The sequence below is a fragment of the Phalangium opilio genome, unplaced genomic scaffold, assembly GCF_054372755.1.
Source record: "Phalangium opilio isolate 3A_F unplaced genomic scaffold, DU_Popi_V2 ptg000046l_1, whole genome shotgun sequence".
Classification (NCBI taxonomy): Eukaryota; Metazoa; Arthropoda; class Arachnida; order Opiliones; family Phalangiidae; genus Phalangium; species Phalangium opilio.
The window spans coordinates 5812508-5833987 of NW_028324169.1; the positions used below are offsets into that span (position 1 = coordinate 5812508).

The 21480-nt window shown below is 39.6% G+C and overlaps 2 protein-coding genes across 2 annotated transcripts; both read left to right on the forward strand.

Annotated features, from left to right (window-relative positions):
• Nucleotides 1-7106: 7106 nt before the first annotated feature.
• On the forward strand, nucleotides 7107-9715 carry LOC149676451 (uncharacterized). The gene is made up of 2 exons (XM_089838744.1): nucleotides 7107-7725; nucleotides 8688-9715. The coding sequence occupies exons 1-2, from the start codon at nucleotides 7107-7109 to the stop codon at nucleotides 9713-9715; spliced, it is 1647 nt and encodes a 548-aa protein (XP_089694870.1).
• A 7187-nt stretch (nucleotides 9716-16902) lies between these two features.
• On the forward strand, nucleotides 16903-19510 carry LOC149676452 (uncharacterized). Its single transcript, XM_089838745.1, has 8 exons — nucleotides 16903-17302; nucleotides 17378-17749; nucleotides 17836-18493; nucleotides 18610-18683; nucleotides 18728-18936; nucleotides 19018-19203; nucleotides 19299-19380; nucleotides 19506-19510. Exons 1-8 carry the CDS (start codon nucleotides 16903-16905, stop codon nucleotides 19508-19510), a joined length of 1986 nt encoding a protein of 661 aa, XP_089694871.1.
• Nucleotides 19511-21480: the final 1970 nt, after the last annotated feature.

The window sequence follows — 21480 nt, forward strand, 5'->3', positions numbered from 1 at the left end:
AGGAACCCACTTGGAAGTTTCGATGGCTGTTTGAAGGGGAGAAGGAGCGAAAATATCGAAACCCGTGCTGCAAGCTTCAGTCATTTTTAGGGAGAGAAAATATCACGAACCGTTTTGAATGAAAGTTTACGTTTATCTGATTTAAATTTGTTTGTGTTGTTTTGTTTTATAGATTTCTTTCTCTTTGGTGTTTTTTTCTTTTTAGCTAGTCTTTTCTTTGCAACCCCTCTACCGTATTGTTGTTGCACATCATCCAAAGTTTCGGTGAACCTTCTTTTAGCCGAAGTTTTCAGATCCTTTCCAGAGGCAACGTCGCTTATGATATTTGAAGATGTACCCAGAAACTGTTTACCAAGGAACTTTGCCCATTTAAATAAGAAAGGTGATACGTATCTTCCGAAAGATTTCAAGAACGAGCCAATGCCTTACCCGTTTTGGCCATGACCTTGTTGTCCTTGTTTCCCGACGTAAAAAGTCAGACCTGATCCTGACTGCGCTTGTTGGTTATAATAATCCGTGTAAACACATCTTTTGTTATGTAACGCGTTGGACTTGCGCATCTTAAATGAACTTTACAGTGCAACAGTCCAAACTGAAATAAAGCCGGTTCACCCATGTGGTCCTTTATATGGATGCCAACCTCGCTAATATAATGTTTTGACAGAGGGACGTAATGGGGTGAGACAAACGTAAGACACACGGTATCCCCGTGTTTCTTGTCTTCGATGGGTATAATACGTAAGAGGGGGGCGTGGGTGTTACCGACAATTTGTCCTTCGACCAGATCGCAATAAATATATAATTGAGATGGTACGTGGTAGTTTAACCTGGCTGGTCTATCGCTCAACCCTTGTATATTGAGAGGGTTTCTGTACCCAAAATCGCAGCTAATGATTCGTGTGTCTTGAAGATAATTTTGGTATCTACAGTGTCATCGGTTTTTAGTTTTAAATGCCCCGTAGTCTCGTTAATATGAAATAAAGAAGCGGTTTTTTCGCATACTTTGGAAGTATTGATAGTTTCCACAAAGTGGTTAAGTGATTTGTAATGGCCGGCCGGTATATTATGTAGATGGTAGCTTTCATAGCTGGTCAGTTTCCCATCTTTTCGTTCAACAAGGTCGGTTACGTCACATTCCTTGGGGTTTTAAATTTTTTAGAGATACTTTCTTCGATTAAATCTTCAAGTGTTTTTCTCTTGCTCACCTCCCTCTTACTCGTTTTGTATATAACATTATAGAAACTGCGTGTATATATTATTTCTAGTAAAGAAATTTCCCATTGTCCTTGTAAATTAATAGGATCGGGTAGTTTAGTGATGTAACTACCGATAGTGTTATTAGGGTAGACATCCATACTAGCGTCGCTAGGTAGAGTTAAATAGAATTCAGATTTTCTCGACATTGTCGGCTGTTACCCACGAGTTCTGCGATTTAGGTAGACCGATAAACGATACAAAATATTCTAATTTCCCTTTACGTTTACGTTTCTTGAGTATAGTATCTATCTTAAACAGTTTGGGTTCCACTGTTCGAATGAGCTGATTAGAGTAAAACAACCCGGTTATATGCTTGCTGTCCAAATCTTTCAAACGATATAATACGGGCTTTCTGAAATTCAAAATAGAGGAAATGACAAATACTTCCGTTGAAAAAATGCTGGTTTAAGTTTGCTTATTCTTACGTAATCTCCGACACGAAATTTGACGTCTTTTTTAGTAGGCTTAGTACTCATTTCCGGTTTGTAAATGTTTTTGTACTATCATTCGTACTTAAACGTATTCAATTAATACACGAACGCGCGCGAGCACCCCAGGGTCGCGAACCCCAAACGCGGGGGTAGGGGGTGGGGGGCCCAAACGACACGCGGGGTGGGGGAAGCGCGGCGGGGGTAGACCACCGTGAACGCGTAGAAATAATTTTGAAAAGTAGGGCCATCATGCTGCCTTTCACTATAGGGGCGAAGCTTTTAACATGGACTGTCACTATTTGAGATGGTAAATACGGTTAAACCAAAGACCCTCGTACGGTCAATCCAAGAAACGCTGAAGGGGTTTCTCTAAATGTCCCCAAAGAAAATCCACCTGAGATACTATTGTCCAATGGCAAGGTTTCTGATAATTTTGCCCGCGAAAATTTTCTACCCTCGTATATGCTAAATACCTCGAAGTCACTTGTTTGTTCTCGAACACGCCTTGACCCTAGTAAAAAGTATAAAATGAAGAAGTTGAGACCTCAAAGTTACCATTTTCCCTCGGACCACCACCACCATGAACAACCAACTAAACCAAGGATGGACCTTTCCGCAACATGGTAAGAAATACTTTTTTTTTAAAACTTAGTTTTATTTAAGACTTAGAAAATCTCTCTCTCCATAGCTACGTCCATGGGGTTGATACCCCCTATTCCCCCGTCGAGTTTTCGGACTCGGCGGATTCTTCCCGCTCTGGGACCCCCGAGTCCATAGAGCTAGCCCCCTCGCCACCACCTCGGAGACCATTCTGCGTGGTAGGGCCAAGGCCCCGGACTCCGTCTCCGCCACCGAGCCCACCACCATGCACCCCCTCCCCCGAACCTCAACCCGAATATCAACCTCTCCCGGCCATATATTATCCGTGGCAAGCTATGCCCAGGCCGGGAGAGGACGACTTAAACTCAACGGGGACTTGTAAGTGAACCTTTTGTTTTACGTTACACTACGGTATTATAATTTTTATTTATTTACAGCTTAGTTTATCAAATAATAAACTACCTGGCGGGACTAGCCGAGGTCGTGGAGGATGACGCGTTTATGCACGACCTGCTTAATCAAGTAAGGCAGGTCGTGTATAACAACTGCGTTTTTATACCCCACGAGTAAGTTTTCATGCATTATTTAATGTTTCGTTTATCTAAATTTTAATTTTTTCTCTTTTAGACTCCTGGCCTTCAACTGTCGCGAGTTCCGGTGAGTTAATTTTTTTTTATTATTTGTTGTTATCCAATACTTTTATTTATTAACCCTTCTCTCTTTCTCTCTCCCAACAGAGTCACGCAGGAGCTCGCCCAGCTGTTGACGTACCGCCGGGTACGTTTTCTTGAAGTCCCCGCGGGTCATGCACGAGAGTACGAGGGACGGGACGACTTGATGTTCGAGGGGTCCGTACACTCGTGCGAACCCTCTCAGTCGATTGAGTGAGGGAAGGGGGGAGGGAGTTAAAAAAAAATTTTGTAAATATTTTTTATGAATTTTAAATAAATTGTTTTTGTACTTTATTTACTTCTTTTTATTTAAAATAAGTTCCTATCAAAAAACTTCGACAAGTTTAAAAGTTCTTCCTACACTTTAGTTATATCTACTTTTATATTTCGTAGGCTTAAAATTTAAAAACTAGAAAAGATAGAAATTTATATCATTTCTGTGTAGTATTAGTTATATAAAATGGAACAGTTTTTCAGTTTTAAATTCAATTTATTTTGAAACATCAATGAAAAAATACAAATTATCAAATAGATGAAAATTTAAAAATGCGTTAACATGTGCATTCTCTCTTTCAAATAAGTTATTTGACCCGAAATTACCGAGAATACATTATAATTATAAAAATTACTTTGAAGATTTTCTTCTTCAATTACATTATTAAATTTCATTACCACTTGGTACGATGTTACGAAACTGGTGAAGTAACCCACAACTGCGTCGAATTTTTCGGGCTGCCCATCTAAACACGGTATACGATCGTGATCGCCATATAAATTATCATAAATATCATTATAAAATTCTATAATAATATCAGCCATGTGCGTGAATACAATTTCATGGTTACTTAACTTAGTACGATGCTCCTTAACGGCATTCGAAACTCGGTTCAATGCCGCTGTTTCTAGACTGTCCAAAACAATGGAATCGTCATTTAGTAAATCTTTAATAAGACACGTATTATGATACGCCACAACAGTTGTTTTTTCATTTGCGTTATCGATCAAAACGATTTCAAAGTTATTGGTTTCGTGGCCCGCCGTCCATCCTGCTAATACGGGTAAACGCGGGATCAACTTCTCCCATGTACTTGTTGAAATGGCGAAACTTTTTACCGACTGCTTCCTACATAAGCGAATCTCGGGATCGAGGGTGCCGTTCACGAACCCCGTTGTCAGGAACAACTCTCTAGAAATGTGGAATCTACCGTTGATTTTTCGTTCGTTAGTTACGCCAATCTTCCTCTTAACAGCTTCTTGATTTTCCATGTTGCACGTTTAAGGTCTTCTCGAATTATGATACACTCCTCTGTCGTGTTCCACGGTTTTTATACTAAATTTCCTAAGTAGCTATCGCGAAATATCTATTGTCCTTGACTGTTCCGTTGTTAGATTGTAGGCGTATTTTTATGTCAAAGTTCTGAAACCATAGATTAAGAAATTCTAACATTCCCAAAATCAGTAATATAAAGAATACAATAAGTAGTTTTTGAGGGTTAACCTCCAAGATCCGACGAATTCTTGACAACCTTTGTGTACTTGCCTCCATAACAGCTGACGAGTAAGTAAATAACACAATAGTAAACTTGACCTATTTATCTATTAAGACCCACATTCCTTAGCTCGACCTGTCAATATTTGATTGACGAAATATTTTCCTAACATCTTCAAAGACCTAAGGTCATTGTTGAAGAACCCTCTCCCCTTCTTCGATTATAAGTGTATTTTTAGGTGCGTTTTTCAAACCAGGGATTAAGGAATTCCAGCACTCTCAAGACCAATAAGATAAATAGCACAATGAGCAGTTTTTAAATCTCCAAGATCCGACGAATTCCTGACAAGCTTTGTGTACCTGACAGTTGAGGAGTAAATAAATTACACAATAGTAAACTTGACCTATTTATCTACTATTCTCAACATTCCTTAAATAGAACTGTCACAATTTGATTGATTGAAGAAATTCTTTCCTAACATTTTCTCAATGTCATTGTTGAAGAAGTCCCCACCTAGTGGAATGTCGCACCAACTCTTTTGTTATAATTATTCCTTTTGTTGAATTATAAAATCTATTGCAAATTCGTTGTTTTGTTATACGACTATTTGACACCCTGTCAAGCCATCGTACGTCTATCTTATATCACCTATTGTTCACTGTCAAACAATGTTAGACGTGTTTAAACATGTCGGAAATCAGCTGCGATGGCCTTTGCTAGTACCTTGTATTGTTAGTCAATAATTTCGAAAAATCAACTGTCTTTGACCCCCCTTGAGAGGAGGAAGAGAAGGGGGGGTAGGAATCTAGTATAAAGAACGTGAGAAAATAACAGTACTTCACAGTCGAACATCAATCGTCAAAACCTCAACATGGACGCTGAAGCACTTCGCTGGACACTTGACGAAATGGCCGTAAATAAGCCTTGGAACATAGTCGAAATATACAAGTTTTATTATTTTCTATGCTCTTATTTACACTTAGATCCTGCTAATATACCTTCAACATTACCCGGTTTTATCATAAATGGCGGCTTAAATATTATTCAAACGTTCCTCGATCTAATAGACTATATGAAGAACGTTCCTCGTACACCTGAAACCTGTCAAACACATGACGAATTGGAACATTTATATAATTTAATTCCTACCCCTTTAAAAATTTCTTACTTAGACCGCGTGAAAAGACGGAAGCAAGAAATGGAACGTAATAACCATGAATCTTTGAGACCCAGTTTCGATAATTCACAAACTGGCAGGGAGATGGGGGAGATTCTAGATAACGCGTGTCAACAAGACGAGACGGAGAACGACCCTTTTGAATATATGTCTCTGAACTTTTCCGATTACGCCCCCAGCGAAAAGAGCTCCATCGTAGATTCGGAGGAGGCCGAGGCGAATGTTTTTGATCAATGGGGTGGGGGTGTCCCCCTTCGCCTACAGAAGATGTACCATCTTGCGAAATTCTAGAGCAGAGCGAGAGATTTTTTGAACATTTTAATATGTATGACAGGGAAATAACTCTAAATATAACTGATGATCCGGTGGATAGTATATGTTCAATTACGGAACACGTATTAAGCTAATATAGAGCAACAGATTACGTGCAAATAACTTTACGAAGTCTGGGTATAAACTGTCGTTCGGAACTTGAATTATCCTTTAAAAGACTCGATCAAGTAGACCCTTCTATTCTCTTTGATCAACTAGCCGAGTTACTTTATGATGATGAGATCGAACATTTTTTTCAAGGACCTATAAAAATGATATTTAGTATAGTCAGAATACCAGAAGGGTATGGACTTTCTAATCATCGTCAACTCAAGCCATTCAGTATTTTTTCAAAGGATCGAAGGGGGATTCGACGAATACCAAACACTGATAATCTCTGTTTAGCGCGTAGCCTTTGTGTTGCTGTCGCTCATCGTGTCCACATGAACAACAAAAACAACACAGAGTTAAAAAATCGTTACGTGACCATATCACAAGCAGGACCCCGTTACACAAGCCAAACAACAGAGGCTTTAGATCTTTGTCAAAAGGCCGGAGTCTCTGTATCCGAATGCGGTACCCCCGATTCATTCCAGAAATTTAAAGTTTATTTATCCCCCTATTCTATATTTGTTTAAAAATTCGAAAACAGAGTTCCAATTCTAATTTTAGGCGAAAACGACCCTACAGATACCAGACCACGCCTCTTTCTACTTAATGAGAATAATCACTATAACGTCATAACAAATTTAAAACCATTGTTTAGTCACGAACACTTTTGCGAGAAGTGCCTCACACCTTACTGGCGTGTTCAATCTCATAAATGCAATGATTTTTGCTTTAAATGTATGCGTCCGACTGTTTGTCATGGACGTGAAAAAACATGCGACTCCTGCCTACGAAAATTCTGGGGTGACGATTGTTATAACAGCCATTTGGTTCCTGTTGGTAACAAAAAAGCCCTTTGCGAGCGGCTTTACCATTGCAAAAGCTGCTTTAAAATAATTGATTTCGTAAAACGTACTACTAGTCATAGTTGTGGGGAGATGTTCTGTCATATATGTGGGAAGCATCAACCCAGCGATCATTTATGCTACATTCAAGTGATCAAAGACAAAACAATCAATGTTAACCCAGCTAAAAACCACGCAATAATTTACCCGAACTCATGTACGTTTTCTTTGACATTGAATGTATACAAACGAAAAGATGCCCAGAAAAGTTGGGAGCGTACGAGCATCAAGCCATCTTATGCGTTAGTATCTCGGTCTGCGTAGACTGCATTGACGAAACGTCCCTCGATTTTAATTGTATTAAATGTAATCAATTTGGGCCTCGCAAACAACGCTTCACAGGTGGCAAACCTATTGGTTCGTTCCTAGATTACTTGATTAGCTTATTCGACGTGAAGAAAGTCATCGTGGTGTCTCATTTTGGTAGTAACTATGATAACCAACTATTAATTAGAGAAATAATTAATCGTGACGAGAAATTGAAAATTTTAGAAATGAAACTATCAAATATATTATTCCTTGACTCGTACAACTTCATCCCAGTCGCTTTATCCAAATTTCCCGCTACTTTCGGTCTCCCTAATGCCGCTAAAGGGTATTTTCCTCATTTCCTTTTCAACGTAGTGGACCACGAGTTCATTATTGACAGACAGGAAGAGACTAACTACGTATTGGAGGACACTCTACCACCGACAGAAGCTTACGGGTGTCAGTATTTCACCAGGAAAAACTTGGACACTTTCTTAAAATGGCACACTTCAGAAGTCCGTAAGGGTAAAGGCCAGGGTTGGCAAAAATCCGGATTTTTCTTGAAAAAGCCACTGGTATGGTTTTTTGCTGGTTTAAACCGGATTTTATTGGTTTTATCCAGCTTTTTTTAAACTACTCTTTAGTGCTTAAATTTTAGCACTTCTTTTTACATTTAGTGCGATCGTTGTCTTCTACTAGGCCGTCTGATTGAAAATCCTTTTTATTGTACATAAATGTTGTTAAAACTATAGACATTTCCCATAGAGATGAGTAGGGCCCCTGATTTAAATGGGGAATTTTCAATACAACCCGACATATATCGGTTCGAAAAAGCCTAGGTTTTAGTTAGAAAATGACTTAAAACTTTTTGCTGGTCGGGTCGGGTAGGGTTTTCGTACCGTCTACCCGGGTAGACATTTTTATTATCTTCAATATTGCAGGGTTGGGCCCAGGTAGGCTTTTTTTGTGATCCTCAATGGGGCAGGGTCGGGCCCGGGTAGGCTGTGTGGTGATCTTCAGTAGGGCAGGGTCTGATAAAGATTTTTCTAAACGCGCGGTCCGACCAACCAATTTAGCATGGGGAAAAATTCAACTCGGTCTCACGAGTTTCGGGTGGAGCAGTGGGAGAAGGGTGCGTCAAAATAACCCACAATATATGGGAATGGACCATTTCGATGAAATGAAGAGGTAAAGACATGTGGGTCAAACTTTTCCTTCCATCTCACTTTATGGTGGCTGCGCTGTACTCCATTATTATATTTTTTGAAAAATCCACTGGATTTTTCATCGTGGTTTAAACCGGTTTAATCCAGATGGATAAAACCGGACTGGATACCAGCGTGCCAACCCTGGTAAAGGCTTTAATTTTTTAAAGGAGCTTTATCATTATTGCGAAAATGACACTCTACTCTTATTTTTGGGGTGTTTAACCATTCGGTCCCTCCTACTTAAAGTTACTAGCGTAGACCCATTTAATTGCGGCTCAGTTACCCTTCCAGGCGTTTGTTCCTATGTCTATCGTAAAAACTATCTCAAATCCAACACCATTAGCATCATCCCATCAAACTACTTCAGACTTGGCGAAAATCAATCTTTCAGCGCTATTGAATGGCTAGAATGGACGTCTCACGAGAGAAACATTCTTATTCAATCCTCTTTTAGAGGTAGGGAGGTTAAAATCCAAACCCTAAAGGTAGATGGTTATTGCCCCACAAACAAAGAAGTGTTCGAATTCATGGGATGCTACTATCATGGCTGTAAAGTTCACTTCCCTATAAACAGAAACATGACTTTACATGGCGACCCCACTCAAACTCAATTTCAAGGTGACTTTTCACACACACCTGATCAGAGAGAGCTGCGGGGTACCTGGGTTACCGACGAGTTGAGATACGCCGTAGAGCGAGGATACAAAATCACGCGCATGTACGAAGCCTGGTCCTACAAAATAACGCAATACAACACAGAGACTAAACAAGGCGGTCTTTTTAAAGACTACGTAAACGCCTTTTTAGAGTACAAAACTCTGGCTAGCGGTTTCCCTGCCGATTGTATCACCCAGGAGGACAAAGAAAACTATGTCAGGAACTACAAAGAAGTTGAGGGGATAGATCTAGATATAGATAAAATTGAAAAGAACGAAGGGTTGAGATGCCTCAGTAAGCTTATGCTTAACTCTTTTTGGGGGAAATTTGGACAGAAAACTAGACACGCCTCAACAGACATCATAAAAGACGCCAAGACTCTATACGAATTGATCCTCAACCCCGATAAAGAAGTAAAAAGTCTCATGACTTTAAATGACAACACCATCTTAGTTAAATCAGAAGACATTGCCGAGAATGAGATAGCTCATAAACACACTAATGTCGTCATAGCCTGTTATACCACAACTATGGCACGCCTTCATCTTTTAAAACATCTCGAGATGGTAGGTGTCCTCTGTTTTTATATGGATACCGATAGCCTTGATCTACCTTTCACCAGATGGCGTCCCTATACTCCCCACGGGTGATTATCTTGGCGAATTAAAAAATGAACTAGAACCCTACGATAAAGACGCATATATTTGTGAATTCGGAAGTGCAGGCGCAAAAAATTATTCCATGAACATTTACGATCCCGCAACAGAAAAAATTACCAATATAATTAAAGTTAAGGGATTCTACTTAAATTCATCAACCGAGAATCATGTAAACTTTGACATTATGAAAAAATTATTAGGCGTAAACAACCAGGGGAAACCTGAAATGAATTCTATCCAAGTACCCATTGGCCCCCAAATACGTCGCCTGCCCAATCATACCCTCATTACAATAGATCAAACAAAAATATATCAAGTAGTCGTCGACAAAGTCAGAGTTTTCCCCGATTATACTACCACACCATATGGTTATCAAACCAATTGAATTTAAATTCGAAAAAATCTATTTGTGTGTATATATATAATTTTTGTTTGTATTTTAATAAATATGTTTAATTAATATTAATTGTTATTAGCTTTATTACACTCAGAATAAAATTTACCATTACTGTGAAATAATTTCTTAATTTATGAAAAAAAATATCTTTAAATAATATCCCCACCAAAAAAAGACGAGAGCGTAAAAAAACACGGCTCCTCCGACTTAACAGTGGCCGCCATCTTGTACGCCATACTGGCTGCATACTCTCTAGCAAATTTTATACAATTTTCCAAATCAGTGACCGCCTTTCCAAAATATGTTGTTTATCATCCCAAATATTGTTACGCCTTTTCCAAAATATTGTGGATAATGTTACGCCTTTTCCAAAATATTGTGGTTTATCTTCATTTACTTCCCAAATAATGTTACACCTTTTTCCAAAATATTATTGTTTATCTTTATTTACTTCCGAAATAATCTACGCAATTTAGCAAAATATCGCTGATTATTTTTAAAATTGGATCTTGCTTGAAATATTTTTCTACCCTGGTATTAGAATTGTAAATGTTTCAGCGGGTGTTTAAAATTGCATAGCTATATTTCCGTCGCGAGTCCTTGTTATTATATTTAACCCCCCCTAATAGTTTTTCAAAAACGAGGGCAGAATGCGTTTAGGCGCGTAGTGGTCTGAATGGCGGTAAGTACAGACTGTTAAAGAAGTCTTTGCGCGTTGCAGTTTTTGCACATATTTTACTATATTTCGAAAACTATGCAATCTAGCGCTCTGGAATAAATTGCATTATAATAATTTTTCATTTCTCTTTCTCATTTTATCCGTTTCATAGTTGTCCATCGCAAACTTTTACCGGAAACCGGAAGTGTCTAAATTAGCAACTTTTTAAATATTGGATTCTCGCGGTTATAAATGCGATTTTCGGATTCCTTGGGGTCGATTCATATTTGAAAAGTTTTCACCAAATTCAATTCGGATGAGTAGGTCACGAGTAATTAGCCTTTATTGAAAATCTGGCAACTTCGATTTAAATGGCGATAATTCGTAATCTAGAATCGTATCTTTGTCGAAATAATGCTTGTTAGATGTTATGGCGCTTTATGCATATATATATGTTAGGTCTTGTGGTGCAATGCTTTGAAACAAATCCGTCGTTCAATAAGAGAAAACCCGCGTATTTTGAAGAGGATAAGCGGTTTGAAAACGTTGTCAATTGGGCCATGACATAATAATATCTAGAACTTCTTAATTTTGTTTGGGTCTTCAGCCCGACTCATTGCAGCCCAGTGAAAATTTCATTCATGATGGCATATGTGCTGCACGAGAGACCTTCAAATAGACAAATTGGACTATTCCATATATATAAAACTACTTCAGAGGAGATAGCTTTCATGCTAGGAACATTCGCTACACGATTGAGCGTCGCTAAACGGAACCTAGTGTTGTCTATAGCCTTGTTGAAAATAAGTATATGAGGTTTAAATTGATGTGCATTTTTGTATGAATGTTTTTTAAAGCATTAGGCCCAATTCACGCGGGCGCGAAATATTCATGTTTTTTGTTTGTATTAATTTGTGTTTTATATATTTTTTGTAAACTTTGGATTATTATTGTCCCTCGCAAAACAGTATAGATAGCTTAAGTCGGATATTTTGTATAAGAAAAATAAATATAACTGCTTTAAATAGAATCTTTGACCGAAGGATCGGTTCGCTTAAAAAACAAAGTAGAAAGACTAGTTAGTTTGGATAGGACTGTTCAAAGATTCAGGGTATTATATGAAATGCACGTGCGCTGATTCAAAGTTAAGATTAAGAAAAATAAAAGAGAAAATGAGGGGATAGAATAATAAGGGTAAAGGCCGATGCTCTAGCCATAAATATAATTGGTTAAAACAAAACTGAACTTTGAATATGGGGGTGTAAAATAGAAATCGAACTTTGAGACCTAGCAAGAAGTTAGGAATCCTCACTTGGACATAAGAGAAAAGTCAGTTGGTTATGGGCTAGCGAAGAAGCGAGAAGTCTTTAGATAGACATATAAAATAAAATGTTGTTAGCAAGCAAAGAAGCTAGAAGTCCATAGTCGGTCATAACTGAAATGGAAATTGTTGAGATCTAGCAAAGAGGAGCATTCCACAACTGACGTTCTAAGCTACCGTATTGAAAAGCATAGAAATTAAATGAACAAAAATGCAAGCCGGTAACAAAGTTAAAAACTGAAAATAACTGCTTACAGCTAAAATGACCAAAATGGTAAAAAGTGAAGTTGGTCTCTCTGCGCTGCTGGCCTGCTACTCCTTTTGTTTATCTTCTATGGCAAAAACACTAACTTCGGGAATCGAGGTGTAGCAAATTGAAAAAAAAACCCCAAGCTGGTGTTAACTTCATCACTGTTTTGGGTATCACAAAACGCAAATCTTTTACGAGTGGGAGTTTTGCAACCAATTGAGGGTCGTCTCAAATGCAACGCGTATATAGATATCTTGAGAAACATTGGGTTTAAGATTATTAAGAAGGAAAGAAACCATGTCTGTTTGAAGAATTTTTGGAAAATATTATACTTAGTATCTTTATTGATAATTTGTTAAAAAGTGAAACACATTAATAATAAAGTATGCAAATAACACGACTTCCTCAGAGTTTCAAAGTGAAGAATGTTCGTTAGCTTTATTGAACTTTAAAAACAAGACAGTCTCTTTCAATTGTTCCTTAATATTTTATTGGCCCTCCCCTAACCCTTAAACACATTCTTTATCTTTTTCTAAACGACAGACATAAAAGCTGAATAAAATTAGGAGGCAAAGCATTGTAAGCTGCCATGACCATATTCAATAGGTCGGCCCGGTTCGCGGGTATTCGTTTCTCCATGTTATTAACCATGTAAGCCCACATGGTTTCGATCGGGTTTAAGTCGGGCGGGAGAGCGGGCCAGTCCAGAACGTCAATCCCATTGTTTTCCAGATATCTTGCAACGATTCGGGACGTATGGGCTGGGCAGTTATCCTGCTGAAACCATACACTAAAACAATATTTTAAGTTAGAAAAGAATAATGATTAGTTTATTAATATTAATACCGGTCGCGGTCGTCTTCATTATGTAAAAAAGGCGAACGTGTTACACTACGATTTATATACTTCTAATCAATTTTATAAGCATGCACATTACTACTTTATGTTTATCAATTTCTGTTAAAATTTATGGCCATTCGAAGTAAAAGCAAACATAAAACCATTAAGCCTTCTCCTTGGCGTTCGAACCCCAAAATTGTTCACGGCCCTCTCCCACTCTGACCTTGGAAGCAAAAAGAAAAAGCAAACACAAACTGCCAACAAAAGACACACGTTGAAACGGAAAAATTCATACATCGACGAAGGTGTAGCACTTTGGCCAATAGGGGGAGACCGCTCAAGGGAGAGATGGATGCTGTGGCCATGGGCCGTAAGCCCACGGGTAAAATGAATAATACAAAAAAAACCAGAGTTGGACAGACACTGAAGGAGAAAGGACCTCTTTTGCTCCACACTCTGAAACTTAAAATTTTAGCGAATGTTTTCAATTTTCAAAGTCAAAAAAAATATAGTTCTGATTTGTTAAACCTGACCATTCATTAGAAAATCACGACACCTCTGACTGCACTGTTTCAGTCCGGTACAGTCAGAACAACCAAGCTCTCCCAAGCGAACCAAACAGAAAGAGAAGCAAAGGGTTGGACAACGCTCGCCACAAGTCAAGGCACACTAACCCCAACAACTTTTCTATATGGTGCCGAAACCCGGCACCTATTAACAAGTAAGTCCCGAACTTTCGTGAAAATCTGCAACCATGAATGCCACCGGAAATCAGAACACTGCGCCAAATACATCACAAAATGGTGCACCAAACGCGTCTCAGAACGTCGCGCCAAATGCGCAACAGACTGCCACAGGAAGTGGAAACCAAAACAATTCGCAAAATGCAGCGCAAAACGTGCAAAATGCCGCAATAAACTCTGCCGCCAGTAACCCGACGCAACCACTAAAACAAAAGCGCTAAAATTAGCAAAAGGTGCGAGAGCCAGTGCGCGAAAAGCGGTGACGCGCAAAATAAACCAAATAAAACCCTCATTGGCGCCAGCCAACCCCTGATCGACGACATTGAAGACGAGCTGTCGATTCTGATTGATCGTGAAAAAGACCTAAATATTATCGACACTCAAATCGAAGGTCTTATAGAGGACGAAACGGAAATGGAAACTGAAATGGACAGTGCCATAAAGTACCGCGAAGACATTGCCATAATAAAACTGGCAACAAAAAGGATTCTTCAACATCTCGGACAAACTTCAGCAACAACTGGATACGCAGGCTCCTTGACATCGACGATTACCAATGCCTCGGCAACAGTGAATCCAGTGAACACCCCAGCCGGCTCCGGTGGAGCACTAGCGGCCACGGGTCAAAACTTCATACCATGCATACGTCGGCCAACACTGTGTCGACCAATCCGTCGCTCCCACCTGGTCAAGCCGGAAACACCCCAAGAAATAGACCGGAAGTGCGACTACCCGAACTTTCCATCCCTACGTTCAGTGGGGACTTTTCCAATTCTAACAGTTTTTGGGGACGGTTTGAAGTAACGATTGATAGAAATTCGAGGCTCGAAAAGGTAGAAAAATTCTTTTATCTCACGTCATTCTTAGAGGGGGAAGCCCTTCAGACCATAAAGGGGTTGGAAGAGATTGATGACTCGTACGACGAAGCAGTAGTGCTATTAAAAAGGAGGTATGATCATTCGGAAGTAACCGTGAATACCCACATCAAGCAGCTTTCAGAATTGCAGCCAATCCTTAGCTCACAAAATTTAAAAGAGTTGAGAAAAATGCTAGATACGTGTGAGATTAGCCTTAGAAGTTTAAAAGCTTTAAGGGTCAACACCGCCGAAAGGGTTTCGTTTCTTAGCCCGACGCTGTTGCGTTGTTTGCCTGATGATTTGAGAACCGAATTCTGTCTTAAATATAAGCCTTCCAACAACCGAACTTGGGATGCTGAAGAAATAATGGAATTCATGAGGAGGCAAATTGAATGTCGCGAGTTAGCACGAATTCTTAGCGCTGCACCGGCAAAGTCGGGGCAGGCCAAAGCTCACGAAACTATGAACAAAGATACCCCTTATTTGGATAGACATAAAAATAGGGGTAAAACTGAATGTAAGCAAACGTACAAAGCCTCCGCCTCCGCTACGGCTACAAAGTACCCCTCAGAGAATATATATTGCATTTTGTGCAAGAATGAAACCCACAAAAATATTTACTGCCCAAATTACACCTTAGAACAAAAGAAATCAATTGTAAGGGATAGTGGCAGGTGTGGTATATGCTTACGTTTGGGTCACGATGCTAGATATTGCAGGACGAGCTATAGAATTTGCAAGGGCTGCAAGAAAAAGCACAATTTTGCTTTGTGTGACAATAACCCTGTGCACAAAAAACAGGATGCGCCTAATGAAAATAAGGAAAGCGAACCTATAGTTTCAGCTGTAGCTCCAATTAAAAACATCGAGAAAGTGGTAATCATGCAAACTGCTTTAGCTATTGTAAGAGATCCAGAAAATCCCCAAACGTCGGGTCAAGCCCAATGCTTTTTTGATGGCGGAAGCCAAACTAGCTTTGTAAGGGAAAAGTTCTCTAGACAATTAAACCTGCCAATAGTGGGCAAACTCAAAAACCAGGAAGTTTACTCATTTGGCAGCAAAACCCTTACTACGAGCACGGTAAAGTTAGTAAAAATAACTCTAGAAAACAGAAAATATCCCAATCAAAAGGCCGACATTATTGCGCTAGAGGTTCCATTTGTTTGTTATACATTCACAAGGCTTGATGATGAGGGAATAGAAAATATCATGCACGCCCGCAATTTACAACTAGCCGACGAAACCAAAAGCTCAAATTCCGAGGACACAGAGGTAGACATTTTAATTGGGTCCGACCATTATTGGGAATTGGTGACAGATAACAACGTAAGATTCACCCGTTCTTTAGTTGCCACAGAAACAATACTAGGGTGGTGTATTCAGGGACGAAAAAATAGCTCCCTCGACAAAACTAGCCGCGATCCCATATCGGCTATGGTAATATCCCTTACCCAAAAAAAGGTTAATGACACCCTGAAATCATTCTTCGATTTAGAAAGCATGGGGATTGACAATAGAGAGATTAAAGAAAATCTCAACGAGAAAACTGTCGAAACCTTTTATGAGGATATCACACACAATGGGGAAAGATATGTCATAAAACTTCCATGGCGAACAATTAAGGAGGCGCTCCCTGATAACTATGCAGTAGCGTCAAAAAGGTGGCACTCCCTTCAAAAGAAATTCGAAAAGGACCCTAGCTTTTTCCTAGAATACCAGAAGGTCATCAATGAGCACATCAACAAAGGGATAGTGGAATATGTCCCGGAAGATGAAATTGACCTTCGAAATCCAGGCACCTACTATCTTCCCCACCAGGCGGTAGTTAGACAAAAGGATCAAACGACAAAATTCAGGGTCGTGTTCGATGCATCCTCCCACGGGTACGGGGTTCCTTCGTTAAATGATTGTTTAGAAACGGGTCCAAACCTTAACCCAGATCTCCTGCTTCTGCTATTAAAATTTAGAAAAATAAGGTAGCCATAGTTGCAGACATTGAAGCCGCCTTCCTTCAAATAGAACTGGATAGACCCGATAAGGATTCAGTAAGGTTCCTTTGGGTAAAAGAAAACAAATGGTCAAATTATCCCTGGCGAATTTAGCGTCCTCATAATGACGCGAGTTACATTTGGTCTTGGACCAAGTCCGTTCGCTCTCCGCTGCACTATTAAGTATCACGTGGAACACGCGGAAAACAAAGATGAGAGGGTTAGAGATACTCTCAACAACTGCCTCTATGTCGACGACTTAGTTGGTGGACCAAAAGATGTTTCATCTGCGATTGAAGTATCCAAAGGCACCGCGTTTTTGGTTAAAAAGGCGGGGATGAGATTCCATAAATGGGGGACCAACTCAGCGGAATTGCGACAACTATGGGAAAGGGAAATAAACGAGAAGGGGGAGCAAATATTCGAGCAAGCTAAGGTCTCGGAAGAAACAAAAATTTTAGGCATAAGATGGAACCCCTTAAAAGACACCTTTTCCTTCGGCTTCACCGAATTGATTGAGACTAGTCAGAACGTGAAGTTAACAAAACGACACTAACTCAGCTACATCTCCAAAATATTTGACCCAATGGGTCTGTTAGCACCGTTTACAATAAGCGCGAAAATGTTGTTTCAAGTTTTATGGGGATACAAATCAGACTGGGATGAGATACTCCCAGCAGAGGTTAGCCAGCAATTTGAAAGTTGGTCCCAAGAACTGCCCCTACTGCACAATCTAAAGATCTGTAGGAACTATTTTCACGAGGCTAAGGAAAAAATAATTGAGCAAGAGTTACACTGTTTTGTTAACGCTTGCTTGGGAGCCTTCGCCGCAGTGGTTTACATACGGTACACCACCGAATCAACCCATGTAGGTATAGCCTTGATAACCTCCAAAACACGCGTAGCACCCTTAAAACAGTCACAAGACGGGTTAACATTACCGAGACTAGAACTTATGGGTTGTTTATTAGGTGCGAGACTAGCTAATTACGTCAAACCCGCATTCCATGAGAATTCAATAACGTCTATTTTTGGACGGATTCGACCATCGCTTTAGCTTGGATTAGGGATAACACAAAAAATTGGAAACCCTTTGTTAGCAACCGAGCCGCAGAAATTCAAAAACTCACAAAGGGAGAAAATTGGAATCACTGCCCCGGAGCGCAAAACCCAGCTGACGATCCTAGCAGGGGTATGAAAGCGGGGGACTTAGTAAGAAATAAGCTATATTGGGAGGGGCCTCAATGGCTGAAGGAAGATAAAACCTCGTGGCCAACTAGCGAACCCCTAAGGGCAAATCTTGATTCGGTCGCCAAAGAAAAAAGAAAAATAGCCCTAGCTATCACCTCAAAAGAACCGTTAGGAGTTCAAAACATAATAGATCTAAGGAGATATTACCATCTCAACACAGCCCTTAGAATAACTGCCCTCTTGTTTCGGTTCAAAAAAAATGCACAGGCAAAGGTCAATGGGACAGACAAAATTACTGCCGAAGAGTTCTCAGAACGTTTCTGGGTTAAATCCGTGCAATCAAAAGAATTTGAGTCAGAATTGGCGTGTCTGCATAACAAAAAATGTGTTGAGTCTAATTCAAAAATTGCCACACTAAATCCAGTATTAAATGATTTAGGCCTAATTTGCGTGGGAGGTCGTTTGGAAGAATCTTCTCTTTCTTACGCTGAAAAACACCCTATATTAATTCCCAAAGGGCAAAGGTTAGCCAAAATGCTAATAGTTAGAAGCCACGCACAAGTTTATCATGGGGGGATAAATGACACAGTTAATTAAGGGAAAGATACTGGGTTCCTAGCGCAAGGCAAATCGCGCGTAGTGTAGTAAAGGAATGTGTCACCTGCAAAAGAGTTAAGGTTTCACCTGGCAAAATTGCCACAGCGCCCCTACCAAGTGACAGAATTGAGGAAGCGCCCCGTTTTCCGTCGTTGGAATAGATTTTGCTGGTCCGCTATTGGTGAAAGCCAACACAAAAACCCAAAAAGCCTATATCTGCCTCGCCACCTGCGCCGTGACCCGAGCTATTCACTTGGAATTGCTCCCTACGCTAAGTACGGATGAATTCTTAATGGCTTTTAGACGAATGATCGCCAGACGAGGGGTACCCAGCATAGTGTATTCAGACAATTCTAAGACTTTTAAAAGGGCAAGCACGGATCTCAAAACAATTTGACAAAGCGTTAAGGCAGAGTCTTTCAAAGAGTTTTTTGGGGTGCGCGGTATCCAGTGGAAATTCATAGTGGAACGCGCGGCATGGTATGGAGGATGGTGGGAGCGTCTGGTGAGATCAACTAAAAAGATGCTTGGCCACGCCTCCTTATCCTATACTGAATTAGAAACTCTTCTTATCGAAACTGAAGGGATAATCAACTCTAGACCCATTACATACACTTACAATGATGCAAACGAACCGGTCCCTTTGACCCCATCTGCATTGTTGCTTGGTCGTACACTCTTAAAAATGTTGGGTTGTTTTTGACCCAAAATGGGTCATTTTTTAACTCAAAGATGGGTCAGTATTTAACCGACCCAATTTTTGGGTTGTTGCTCATTGACCCAAGAAATAGTTGTCTAAATAACCCAATTTCGAGTAAATATAATCGATAACCCAACTTTGGGCGAAACCGTAACCACATTGCTGGTTAAATAATAACACCATATTTGGTTAAAAAAAAGCCCTAATCTGGTTTAATTTTAACGGTGACCCAATTTTAGGCTAAACTGTAACCCTAAATCAGGTTAAATCATTACTTAAATTTATTTTTCTCCCCCCCCCCGCATATAAGATTTCTTCCCCGTATAATTCTCCCGTTTTTGCCACCTTTATTGCCTGTGCTACGCCCTTCCTTCCTGTTAACAAAAGTATAGTATGCCACATCGCCACGTAGCCTGCGTGAAATTCTTCTAGTTAAAAATTCCAAACTTTTCCTTTCACCTTATTTTTAATTAATGTCATTCTTGTTCAGTTCATCAGTTAAAAAACATTTTATTTTCTGAATATTATAAAAATAATTTTTAAACTGGATAAAAATTCGGTTTTTATCAACCTGATAAAAATATGTTTTTATCGCTTAAAGTTTCATTTTTAGAACTCATCACTATCATTTTCACTAAGGTGAAACCACTGCCTCAGAGAGCGTATGACATTGGTTATTTCTCCTGAATTTTTCCCATCAATTTGGAAGAATGAATCTTGTATAAGTTCCTATACGCGTTTGCATTTTGAGGGAGAACGTAAAACATCTTGAAGCACGCATCAACCGCCCGAAGTAGGGACGTTCGAAGGAAAGCAGTTTTTTCTACAACCACGTAGCACATTGTGGGGTGTAGGGCGTCTCCAAATGTAACTATGTGCGGTTCAGCCATCTTACATTTATCCAAGTAATCAGTTATGGTTCCATCCTGAAATATCAAAGTTTGTATTAACGTGGTAGATGAAGTCATATGCTACTGATTTATGATCAATAACGATTGATAACTCTCTAAATGAGGCATAACAGAATACCAAAAGAACGATTGGGTAGAAATTATGAACTTTTCATGCAGATGATGAATGTAATGAAGTAAATTCAGGGCCTGAAGATAACTTTTAGTTGCGCGCGGCTAGTGTTTGGGTGCTAAACTTTGGTATAGTTAGAGAGAAATTTTTACCTGGACATTCATAATGAAGGAATTTTTTACATCTTCTTTTGAAGGTTTAACAGTGCGCTTGCCAATTTTGAAGGATGTACTTGGAATCAAGTAACGTAAAGCCAGGAAAGCGGCATTCTCTAATTGATCTGTAAATGGGTTTAATTTAATTAACAACGTTGTTACTCAATTTATATTAAAGGGAGGGTAAGCCCGTTATGTAGGGGCGGAGCCTCTAGTAAGCTTCTCTCTTGCATTTTGTCTTTGCCAAAGGCAGGAACCAATCAGAACTAATTTATTGGGTCTGATTGGTTCCTGCCTTTGGCTTACCTCACACACGTTAAAAATTTTCACTTCATAATAAAAGCCTAAACGGTACAGCGCGAAATCGCGACTTTCGCGAGTGGAAGTTTGGCGGGAACACTGAAACAGTCAGTTTTATCACGGAAAATTCTAGAAAGAGTTGCCGTGTACCCCGCCGTTTTGGGTCTCTGACGTTGCACCCCCGCATTCCACCATTGGTTCTAAGTAAGAGCCAATTGGAGGCGCAATCGGTAAATGTCGACTGCTTTAGTTTTTGACTGTCGTTTGAAGACTGAAATTATGCCTCGGTGTATAATTGAGGGTTGCGAAAATAACTCTCATAACGCTAATCTTAGCTTTTTTCAAGTCCCAAATTATATCCGATTTCCGTCATTAACAAGAAAATGGATCAGCAACGCCAAGATATCGGTTAAAAATGGTTTTGAGAACATTATGTCATCTAAAGAGCCAAGGCTTAACAAAGACAAGTCTAAGGAAATTACCAAATACAGAGTATGTGAAGTACATTTCACTCAAGAATGTTTTGAAGTTGAACCGCCTATAAAAGTTATGATTTGTGGAAAGAGAAAGAAGAAGATGCTTAAACATGGATCAATACCAACACTCTTTGGGAGCGATACCAATATATCAGCTTCAATTATTAGCAGCCCTACTGAAGAAACAGTAAACCTAGCTACTGATTTTACTGCTGAACCTGAAATAGCACGAAGCCAATTCAAAATTGTAAAGAGTTTTG